Source organism: Schistocerca nitens, chromosome 4 (genome assembly GCF_023898315.1).
Source record: "Schistocerca nitens isolate TAMUIC-IGC-003100 chromosome 4, iqSchNite1.1, whole genome shotgun sequence".
NCBI classification, from domain to species: Eukaryota; Metazoa; Arthropoda; class Insecta; order Orthoptera; family Acrididae; genus Schistocerca; species Schistocerca nitens.
Window position 1 is genome coordinate 198,408,623 of NC_064617.1, and position 12,874 is coordinate 198,421,496.

At 39.6% G+C, this 12,874-nt stretch overlaps 1 protein-coding gene across 2 annotated transcripts in view; it reads right to left on the reverse strand.

Annotated features, from left to right (window-relative positions):
- The window catches only part of LOC126251631 (uncharacterized), a 91,623-nt gene that overhangs the window by 1,929 nt on the left and 76,820 nt on the right, over nt 1-12,874 (reverse strand). For both annotated transcript variants that reach the window (XM_049952176.1, XM_049952175.1), the window contains exon 8: nt 2,915-3,121. In XM_049952176.1, the coding sequence (XP_049808133.1) occupies nt 2,915-3,121 (207 nt within the window). The remainder of the gene's footprint in view (nt 1-2,914; nt 3,122-12,874) is intronic.

A 12,874-nucleotide genomic window follows, 5' to 3' on the forward strand; every position in this document is an offset into this window, starting at 1 on the left:
GACAAAAACAATGAAAAAGAATGGAATAACAGTAACATGGAAAAGACCGATTGCCACTTACTACATAGAGGAGGCGTTGAATTGCATACAGACACAATGAAAAGAATGCTAGAAATATTCAACTTCCTGACAATGTTCTTCATCTGAAGTAGAACACTCTCACGTATTCACACAAGCAGAACTCACAGACATATGGCCACTGTTATCTCCAAACAGTAAGGTCACCTCAGGCCTTAGGCCCCGTAGACTATTGTGGCCATGTGAAAGTTGTGCGTGCATGAATGTATGTTTGTTTTCTACTTCTTATGAAAGACTTTGTCCACAAGCTGAATATTTTCAGCATTATTTTCATTGTGCCTGTCTGTAACTCAGCATCTTCTCCTTTCCACGTTGTTCGAACTCCCATGTGAGCTACTCAATAACACATCTACACTAAATCAAAAACTTTTTGGGTTTAAAGATAACAAATTACCACATAGTCATCAACAGTTACATAAACAAGATAATGAAAACCTTGCTAGCTTTTAGACGATTGCTTTTTTGAGTAGAAGTAAACAGACACACATGTACATTTGTGCATGCTCACACACCTGTATGGCTACAATGTGCTGTGACTGCAGTTCTGCAGGTTGGTGGAGGTAAGGGCTTGTATCGGGTTGGAGTGGCAAGGGGAGACAAAAGGTGCGGAACAGAAGGTATGGTTGGCAAAGGGTTGCTAAGGGCTGGGAGGGAAGCAGGAGGTGGGTGGGATAACAACGCAACAGGGGTGTGGGTAATAGCATTGGTGAGTTTGTGAAGCACACAATTAAGAAGACGTGGAGGAAAGGACTTTTTTTTCTTTTTTTTGGTGGGGGGGGGGGGGGGGCAGAACAGAGGAAGAGGAGACTGTAGGTACAGGATGAATGAGTTGGGTCCTGTGGGAAGCTGGAGGTGCCTTTGGGGCAAAGGGCTAGAAAGATTGAGGCCACGGGTGGTCAAATGCACTCTCGGTCACAGTTTGGCGATAGCCATTCATTTGGGTGGACAGCTGGTAGCTGGTCATGGCGACATAACATGCTGTGCAGAAATTTCAGCACAGCTGGTACATGATATGATTGCTTTCACAGATGCACTATCTCTGTTGGGATAGGATAAGCCTGTGATGGAACTGGGAGTACAATGCACTGGGTGCATATATTGGGCAAGTTTTGCACCTGGGTCTTCCACAGGGACATGATTCATCTGGCAACTGGTTGGGAATGAGTGTGGCATATGGTTCAAGTAGAGACAAGGATACTGTGTAGATTGGGTGGGTGGCAGAATATCGCTTTGGGAGTTCTTCATTCTTCTGTCACATGACAGCATACTGCCATGCAAGGCAATTTGGTCCTGCATGTACTAGCAACATGCTTCATATTTTCCAAACGTCTTTATTTACAGTATGAGAAACATTACAACATGCTGAACATACATTCAAAGTACAATTAACGAGAAATGGATATGAAATTATTGAGTAGTAATTTTCCCAAAAGTAGACTTTTATCACAGCAAATGCTATCATTATTGAGTGGTGTTGATGTAAGATGATGATTTGTGAAGGATCATTGCTAGATCTGTCTGACAAAAGCAGGCAAAACTTCAATAAAGGCATGGACTGCTCCACACAGGCTTCTTTTGTCAGTGTAAGTGTGTAAGTGTGATTAGTTGACAGTGAAAAATGCTGCAAGAGAGAAATTATAAGTTATATGAGAAACTGTTCTGGAAATATACAGTACAGTGAAAATTGTACAGGAAAATTTGCAAGATCTGTTTGATATGACATTCATTAGCAGACAGGCAAATATCAATAAGACCGTCTCAGATGTGTTGAAATTCACATGGCAAGCTACAATTTTCTCTAAATGTGTCACAAAAATACAAGCATGTGGCATTAATCTCACATTTAGGTTACTGTCACTCAACCTTTGCTGGTCCCTGTCCTCCACCTGCCTATCCTCTTCCCTGTTTCCTCTCCAGCTCTACACATGCCTTCAATTCTGCCAGTGCATCTGCATCATCATTTCCCATTTTCTATTTCTCTCCTCTCCTTTTTGCTCTGCCCCTTACCACCCTCCCAGCACAGCCTCCTGATTCTGTTCCCATCACACCTCTCCACACTCCCATGAGAAGCACTAGCGTCTTCCATCACCCTGATCCTACTATCCCAACCTCTCCCCGCCCCACAACTTCTGTACCCTCACCACCCAGGTCAGCAATAATCACTGCTCGTCTCACACACAGCTGCAATTGGACATTATTGCTTGGAGGCGACAGTGACCGCACACGTATTGTGTGTTTTTATTGCCATTGGCGTGTGTGTGTGTGTGTGTGTGTGTGTGTGTGTTTTGTCTATGTCTTATGAAGGACTTAGTCCAATAGCTACATAATATCTAGCATTCTTTTCTTAATGCGCCTATTTACCACTCACTGCCTCCTCTATTTGGTGAGTAACAATCTATCCCATTCAAACTGTTGTTATTCCAGCCTTGATTTTCCATTGTTTGATGTGTAACTACAATGCATACACTTCAGATACACCACATGATTGCAATAACCATGGATATACAAATATACTTTTCAGTGCAAGCTTTCATGTAATATGAAGAAAAACATAGATAAAAAAATGTGCTACAGTCAATGTGACTTCACGGAAATAGTTTCAGAGCACATTCACTAGTGACACCACCAGCATTCAACCCTGTTGAATGGACTTCATATTACATGAGCCCAAAAGTTCCTTCACTTACTACACATACTACGTAGTGTAAGTAACTACACATGTATGGTAGTAACTAAAGAGAAACACACAAATATTATCATCTTGTCATGAATATTTCAAATTGTGAAGGGTGCTTTAAATTTATAACACACTTTTTAAGACAGTTACATTACCTACCTTCTTCCAGAAATGCTTCTAGCCTACTAATCAAATTCTTCATTTCGTCTTCACAAGGATGTGGTAAATTTCTTACAGGAAGAGATTTATCCAGGAAACATATTACGGATATAAACAATTTATTACTTTCTGCCCTAGTTTTAAAATTCATACTAAATCGACTCAAGATATGTTGAATACAGGGCAAGAGGTCTCCAATACATGTTCCTGCAAAGGAAATGTAAATATATATAAGACTAATTGCAATTAACAAAACATTTTTAAGAAGTTAATTAAGGCTAATAATGAGAGAATACTAACTAACAGACATGATATAGCTGAAAGATGGAAATAATACTTCAACATCCTGTTAAATCACGAAGAACCTAAAAAGATGTTTGCACTTCAAATCCCACTAACAGTGCAAACAGATTATCCTCACTCGATCTGCAAGAAATTAACAGCTAGCAAAGTTAAAGAAAAACAAAAGTCCACAATACGGTGGAGTCCAGGCAGACATTCTGCATCTACTCTCCACTTCAAAATCTATACTCTATAAACCACAGTTGTGCATAGCAGAGTGTACTTGCCATTGACCAGTTATTAGGGCGTCTTCCCATTCCATTCACATATGTAGCACAGGAAGGATTGCTAAAAGGGTCTGTGCACACTGTAACTAATCTTATCATCTCATCGCAATCCCTATGAGGGTGATACGTTCGGGGTTGGGTATATGTTTAAAATCCCTTGTTACTCCTATGTGGTACAGGCCCCACAAACTTGTTGGATACTGTAATGAATCACACAAATCTTTTGTCAGGAATCTCCTTTGTAGACTGATTGCATTTTCCCATTATCCTACCAATGATAACACACCAGATAGCACCCAACTATCTGCTATACCTAAGAATGAACCTTGATAATATTATGAAAATGATAGTTGCTATTCAGCATAGAGTGGAAATGCTGAGTCGCAGATAGGCACAACAAAAGAGTGTCAAACACAGCTTTCGGCCGAACAGGCCTTCATCAGAATTAGACAACATACACACACACACTCATACAAATGCAACTCACACTCACAACCACAGTCTCTGGCAGCCATAGACTGTGGTTGTGTGTGCGTGAACTGCGTTTGCGCACGTGTGTGTGTGTGTGTGTGTGCGTGTGTGTGTGTGTGTGTGTGTGTGTGGTAGCACCACCTTGCTGCTAATTGTGGCCTCTAGTGTCTGCAGTATAGTTGTCAGCTGTGGACCTTACCGTACAGGAACACTTGGCTTTTCTCAGCTCAGTACAGGATTATACACCTGATTCAATTGTAGGCTTCTGTCCTTGTTAATTAGAGCACCTTGGAACCTAAGGTGAAGATATATTGTGCACACTTGTTCACAGGACATGATCCATGTGTGGCACAGACAGCGAGCCCTTCAACTGCGGTGAAGCGCCTGGAGAGGACATTCCAACAAAATGGGTAGAGAAGCAAGTAGACAATGCATGCATTCAGACAGGTCATATCTATGGAACAGTAGAAAGAAAAAGGGTGCGCAAATCTCTAGCCTGCATCCCATTTGTCAGCAATAACTACAGAAAAGTAATTCGAATCTTGGAGGGACACAATGTTAAATGGGTCTTTCACCCCCCACTCCCCATCCCCACCCCCACCTCCACCCCCTAGGACCTTGACACTACTAGGTTCAAAAATAAGGATGACCTAGGCCTACAGAAAGCAGGGTTCCATTAAATCCCCCGCCAATGCGGCAGGACACACATTCCAGAAACTGTTTGCACAGGAGAAGAGAGGTGCTGTGAACAAAGATTCCACACCAACTAGGCCGGAACACCAAATCAGCTGTCGCTGTACTATAGACAACAATAAAACCAAGATACTTGGGCAGTCCTGCTCCTTCTGGGATTGAGTGATAAAGAGGCCACTGAAATTAGGCACCATGATAATTTAATTATCAAAGACAGCAGCCTTCAACTGAGTCAGGTATGTAACCCTAAACTGAGTTGAGAAAAAGCTGAGCACTCTCTCACAGTGGGGTAAGCACCCAGTGACAATACTATGGATGGTTTGCAGCTGGGTGCTACTACCTCCCACCATTGCCACCACTCACAATGGCAGAAGCACAGTCAGAGTAGCAGAGTGGTAGAGGGTGTAACAGCCAACGTACGTAGGATGCCAACGTGGGCAGAGTAGCAGTCACCAGGAACCACCTGAGGTTGGCAACAAGTCTGTTTCCCAAAATATCATGGATAACTTACAATATGAATCCGGCGGACACCAAAGAATTCTACAATACTCCTGGATTTCCTATTGTAAGGGACTAATTGACAATAGAGTTCAGCATTTCTGCTTTTGCCCTCTTACCCTCAATTTTAATTCTTGTGTCAGCCATGAGTGTCTGGTGTAATGTTCCTGCTCACATATACCGTGTAAAATTAGTTGAAAGTTTCTTTTCACAATTTGCAATGTCTTCTTTATAAAACAGAGTTTTTTAGCAGAAAACAACAGGTGTCAATGATTGCTGATCAAGGTAGCACCTATTCTTCTTTGCTGTAGAAATACTGGGGTTCTTTCTTTTTGGATTGCACTGCATTCTTAAACAAATTTTAATTACTGAAATAAAGTGTTCAACACACATCATCTTTCAATTTTTCTCAATTACTCATAATAATTTTTTAACACCTTTAAGCCAAAACTGTGCCAAACAAGTACACTGCTAACACTGTACGAAAACTGGTAACTGACTGCCCCATGCAGTAACTTCTATACATTTTTGACATTGAAAATGGTATTTACTTCATCATTAAAACTTACAACGTTTTCTTTCTTCCTTTGGTCTTTAAAATTCACCCACAACAACCAGAATATTAATAAACACAGTCATTCTTCCAGTAAGTATTATCCTTCAAAACCGATACATTGAAAACTACATTAATTATGTAACATTAACAATACCATGTTTTATTTATCCCTATTATCGTTTGAATTAGTTAACTACTTCATTTATAGAATAATGTGTATAAATAAAAGAAATATTCAGAGAAATGATTAAAACTGGGAAGAACCAACACACCACTATGAAGTAAATTAAGGAGTTTAAAAACAAACTACGAAAAATGAAGTTAACATGTGTATAACACACTATATTAGTTGTGCGTATCGCATTCTGCAATGTGTGAAGCTCAATCTATTACATTACACTGGACACTAACTTTGGTTCCTCACTTACATAGCCGCGCAGTATTAGCCGAGCGGTCTACGGCGTTGCAGTCACGGACTGTGCGGCTGGTCCCGGCGGAGGTTCGAGTCCTCCCTCGGGCATGGGTGGGTGTGTTTGTCCTTAGGATAATTTAGGTTAAGTAGTGTGTAAGCTTAGGGACTGATGAGCTTAGCAGTTAAGTCCCATAAGATTTCACACACATTCGAACATTTCATTTACATATGATCAGAATTTCTTTATGTTTTATGAGAGATCTGCTGGTAATTTTCTTCTATGATAGTCATCGAAGGCTTCACCCAATGATCTACAACTCATTCAGCATGTCTCCCTCTAAAGCCTTATGCTCTGTTTCACACCTACTACACAGAAGTCTCCAATTTGCTGGAAGTTTTTTTTTATAGTTATTGTATATCATGGAGTGTTTCTCCCATCATGAACTGTTCTACTAGGTATATATTCATCCAGTGCATGACCAATTATTCTTCTCAACCTGAGCTGCAGTTCGTCTGAATGATCTTGTGCAGACCACCACACATGATAGATGGTGGAATGCTTCATAGGAGACCCTACAGATTCACTGATGGAATATGGATGACAGAGGGGATCCACAAGACTAGAGGACAGTACTGACCTGATGCAACCACAAAAATAAAGACACAATGAAATTTAATAAATATCATACAATTGTTCTTCTCATTGTTAGCTACAAAATCTGGTCAAATGGTATTTTGGACAGAATGCAGTCCTTAACCAAAGGAACTGCAAGTGAATATGTGTGAGAATTTCAGGAAGGGCAATGCACCGTAGTGGTTGCTTACTAAAAAAGTAAGGTAACATAGAGAATATCTGCTTACACTACTCATAAATTACAAGAATGCTGCATTCCTTTCAAACTGTGAAAGGAGTGAGGGGTTCCTACAAAGATGGTCTGTATCATAAGAGTTTCAACAAAATTTTCTGTTTTCAAGTCACACCATTTCAAATAAAACACAAACTTCTGACAGTGGTCTCCGGCATTGTCATCATGAGTAAAAATCACAGACTACCAGTGCTGGCACAGTGTTCCACTCATACAGACACAATAGTAGCACCTGTAACCTACCAGGGATGGCTGAAGTGATGCATAAATGGAAAGCTAAGTCAGGCAGCTGATAGCAGCTCGTACTGGCCATGGAGCCAATTGGCATCAAGTGACCCTTGGGGCCAGCAACATGTTTAAAACTGTTGTTCTGACCTATGTCTAAATGCCTATATTCCAGCCCTGGCAGTCAGCAATTTTTATTCCTAATGGTGATGGTTGAGACAGCAGTAGAAAGCTTGAATGTTTTATTTGAAGTGACACAGCTTGATAATCAAAAATATTTCATTTAATTATGCCACCCCGAAAGACTCCAGGAACATACGGCGAGAGGAGGTCTTAGAAGAATTAAGGGTAAAGTGTAACTTAATAGAAAATTAATAGAGAGCATTGAGATGGCCTGTCTCCTGTATCGTTTAACCTTGCACTGGAAAAAATTGTGCAAGAAATTTTTCATGGGAATTTTGCTGGAATAGAAACTGGAGTTGAAAACACCATGTATTGCACATGGGCTAAAAATATTTCCCTACTGTTCAGATCAAAAGAGGTGGTGATACAAATGATTAAAGCCATTAAGAGAGCAGTAAACAAGGCTTAACTTCTCATAAATGAAATATAACTGAATTTCTCCTAATCAGTTGTAGATAAGACAATAATACTGGACAGCTCCAGATGTTTGCAGTTAGGAACTGGTTATACACTAGAGTCCAAGAGTTTAAATATTTGGGCATGATGTTCTTAACACATGCCCTATCATCCTGTTCCTTCCTCTTGACAGTGTTTTCCATATGCTCCTTTTCTTTCATATTCTGTGTGGAATCACCTTATTCCTTCCCTTATTAGTCCACATAATTTTCAACATTCACCTGTTGCACCACATCTCAAAGGCTTCGATTCTCTCCTTTCCCGTGGTCCATGCCTCATTACCATACAATGCTAAGCTCCAAAGGTATATGCTCAGAAATTCCTTCCTCAAATGAGGATCTATGTTTGATATTAGAAAACTTGTGTATGGCAGGAATGCCCAGTTTGCCAGTGTTAATTTGGTTTTTATGACCACCCCGTATATGAAGCTGTAACGGCATAAAACTCCATCACAGTCTAAAGTCATAATCAGTACATTGTTGCACCAGCAACCATAGTCAGCAACCCTTCACCATGCACCTAATTTCACATCAGACTCCCTCCGTGTGACAATACCCACATGTACAACATTGGCCCCGTTTGAGGTATTTTGACAGAACCAAGAAATACACATTCTTCCGCTATGGTCAGTGTTGAACAGCAGTATTTAAACCCCCCCAGGACCAGCCCGTCATCCTTGAACACCTAGGCAGTAGTAATATGTTCAGTCTGTGTTGGCCAGTGCAGTACTTATGACATAGTCACCACTGCCATCTCCAGGATGCAACCTCCATCCACTAACTGATTGACTACCTGGGCTCCTAACAGCCAGCCACTCTACTACTGCCATACGGTCCAAGATCTGCAGTGAGTTCTAGCCACCTCAGCGCCACTGCTTCCCGATCTGTGAGGTCTGAGTTCAACATGTGGGACAATGTCTCTGGGCGAACCTATCTAGCCCTGGCAACCGTTAGCCATTCCGCCAACCCACCATCCAACATCAGGTGCAGAGGTAGCTGTAAACCATATGCTGCCATACACAAAGAAAGTCTGCACCAGTATGCCTGTGCCAGTATACTCAGGTCTGATGGTCACTGGCCTTTGCCTGCTCTCTGCCTACTGCTGACAGCCTGCTGTACGTTTGTTTATGATTGTTAATACAGGACGTCAGAATCGAGATGACTGCCTACACCCATCCCTGATGGGGAGCCACTAGCCCACACCATCCGAAGAGCACCCGTTACAACACTAATCCAGCATAAGAGATGTGAAGCATATGGGTAGCCTAAAACTGGATTACAATGATCTACTTATTTTTGAACAGGAAGTTTTAATGAAAATATTAGTACAACACAGGACTTGCTCTAAAGGGAAATAGTGGATCAAGCACAATCATGAACTAGAGCAGTTATATAAAGAATAAAATATCATGGATCTAATGAGGAGTAAATGTAACAGAGGGGCAAGTCATGTCATGTGACAATTTACTGTGTTGGACATTAAAAGCATTGGATATCATGTCAAGAAGGAGAAGATCACCTGGAAAGCCACGAAAAAATGTGGAATGACGCCAATCAGAATATCTGAGATGGATGAATATGTAGTATGACTGGAAACTACCAGGAATCGGTGAAGGAGCAGCCTTGCAACAGCACGGGCACACTGGATCTGGCCACAGAATAATTAAAATGATAATTTTTAAATTATATTTTCAGGGAGCCAAACCAGATTTTGAGGTTGTGACACATGCTCTTTTTGTCATTTTTTAATTGCATCAAAACATAATGGTGTATCTTGAACAGTTATAACAGTAACTTATGATCATCTCTGATCATTTCTGTTTAACAACTCAATGTAAGATGTGTGATATTAAGATATTTCTTAAATCTCTTAGCAATCCAAATCATTGGTTACTGGAACACACTTTTTTAACACTGTTCAGACTAACGCCATCATGTATGGCATGTACTTTGTTTCCCTTGAACTAGTATACTCCACACAATGTATCAGTGGGATCTTATCTCTTCCTTTTTCTTCATTCTGTCTTTGCTGTGATTCAGAAATATTCTCAATTTCTACTTTCTTAAGGTATTAACTTCCCTTCATTGTTACAACCATTCTTCCCATGCCAGTTTCCAATGTCTTAATAATACATTTATTGCAGTCTAACAGTTGCGCAAGTTCAAAGTATAATTATAATAATATAAGAAATTAGAAATTTTACAAATTTGATTTTCATAGTTACTTATTGACCACGTCCTTCTTGTGCAAAGTTCTATTTGGTGATGTCTGCATATCTGGTAATATAGTTTATACTCACACATTGTGTTTAGTTCCTGAAATGTACTGTTCTTTGCAAATAAGGTGGTGGAAACAATGGACTGCCATTATCATAATCACAAGTCTCATCTTGATGGTTTCCTTTGTCCATATTCGGTCAATTGTGGTCCCTGTGCCATAAAATTCTGGATGCATGTCTTCCCTTTTTTCCTTCAACCTTTTCAGGAGACTTTCCAAAGAGGCAGTGTGTGTAGCATCAGATCTGTACATAGATCTTCAATGAGGTAAATGAGTCTGTATTGTGTTTTTCTGGACACTCCAATCATTTTCTTTATGTAAGTTGTCCTTATTCTTTCTAGTGTTGTTAGATTTTTCAGTGTGAGATGTGGTTAGATGATTTCTATATTGTAGGGCAAGATTTTGACTCTGAATAGTCCCATTGCTTTTTACAGACTGAGGATCTAATGTGTTCTATTTCATGAATACCCATTATTGCTTGCACTGCTTTCTCTGTTACGTGTGTTGTGAAATATTTTGGAATTGTCGGTATCGTGATGCCTAGGTATTTGAAGTTTGGTGAAATTTTTTGTTTACTATTCCATATGAAGGTGCTTTTCCTTCATTTCTGATTACCATAATTTCTGTTTTTGCCAGATTTATTTCGAAATCATGCTTGATGCACCAACTTTCTATACTGTTTATCGTTTCTTGTAGCATTGCAAAATCTTTTGAGCCTATTATAATATTGTCTGCTTATGCATTATGAGTTTACCCCTCCCTTTGGGGTAGTCTTACAAATTCCACTACTGCTAGGATAAATAACAATGGACTTGATGGGTTTCCCTGAGATACTCTGATTGAAGTATCAGCTCTGATAGGGCGAGGCGTGTCTGAGGTCCTTATTTCATTCTATCGCATTATTGTTCTTATGATTCATGACCATGTTGTGAGCATTTCCTCAGCTTAAAGGTTTGTGCGTAAAGGTTTGTGTCTTGTCGTCGTCGAGGGTACACGAGTGGGCCTTCGGCTCCGTAAGCCCACATCAGTGATGTTTCATTGAATGGTTCACACGCTGACATTTGCTGAAGGCCCAGCATTGAAATCTGCAACACTTTGCAGAAAGGTTGCACTTGTGTTATGTTGACTGACTCTTCAGTCACTATTGGTCGCATTCTTGCAGGATCTTTTTCCAGCCACAGCTAAGTTGGAGATTTGATGTTTTATCAGATTCCTGATATTCACGGAACACTCACGAAATGGTCATAAAGAGAAAATCCCCACTTTATCACTACCTCGAAGATGCAGTGTCCCATAGCTCGTGCACCCACTATAGCACCATGTTCAAACTCTCTTAAATCTTGATAACCTGCCACTGAGCAGCAGTAGCTGATCTAACAACTATGCCAGACACTTGTTGTCTTATATAGGTGCTGCTGACTGCAGTGCCGTATTCTGCCTGTCTGCATATCTTTGTATATGAATACGCATGCCTATACCAGTTTCTTTAGCACTTCAGTGTAATTCTATTACATGTACAAATGCTTCTTCACAGACATACCTACCTAACTGCTTCTGCTTTTGAGAATTCTATTAATTCATACAAAAAAAAAAAAAAAGAACTCAATTTTTTTTTTTTTTTTTTTTTTTATGAACTGTGAGCCTTTTTTGGCTGGAACAAAATAAGCTCTGTTCCACTGAACACGTTACTGAACAAAACTTTTATATAGATTATTTGTAATATTGCCTAAATGGTTAAGGAAGGCATTTATTGATAACCTTATTTAAATACCATCTTAAATGAAAATCTCATGAGGAATGAGTCAATGCATATATCAAAAAGACAAAACAATTTGTCTGTGTGTTTTAAGTCCTAAATGCCACTACCCACTACAGAGTAAAGTACTGCCAACTGAGAGGGACAATTCAAGGAGATTCAACGAGTTATCTGCAACACAGTCATCTTATTTACACAACAGGATTATTGATCACTTTTTCTAAATAAATACTTTCTTTAAAGGCATGACTTCAGATGATAACTTCATAAAACCACAGGGACTGAAAGTCTGTTGAATAAGCTAGCTACCTACTTGTCTTCAAATTAATGCATGTGCAAAACCTGCTGAACTGTGTTGCCTGATTAGTTTTTCCACGTACTGAGTTCATTTTAGTTAGTTCCTCAGCCGGATCCCAATGGACTTCACAGATTGTGTTTCATTTCTTCTATGATCATGAATGTCAATTTATCATACCAGTACGTAATGTTTATTTTTTCAAAGTATCATAATAGTGGGTGTCTGGCAGTTGGGATTTGAACTGTTTACTGCAAATCAACTGCAGCCCTGTTTACCTCTCACCTGGGTTGTGTCTCCAATAAGTGAATTTAGGCCTCCCATTAAAATGCTTATATCATCAACAAACAATAAAGGTTTTGAACAGCCCATCAAAATCTCTGGAGGAGACCTTAGCAATAAACTCTTGTTGGAAGCATGTCTTGAGTTACAGATTTGTAAAAAGATAAATCAAAAATGGACCTAATAAGCAAGAACAGAGTATTAAAACTGTGTTAGAAATTTCATTGCAGGCAAAAGAATTAATTATTTTTAGTGACCACTGATTTTTTCAATCTCCTTAGATGTTGAATTTTCAAAATTAATACTCGTCTAATAGTGTAAACTATGTGAAAATATATCTATTGCATTTGCATTTGATCGTGTATTTTCACACATGAAGTTCCTTACCACAATCAGAAAGTAATAATTAAATGATTTCAGT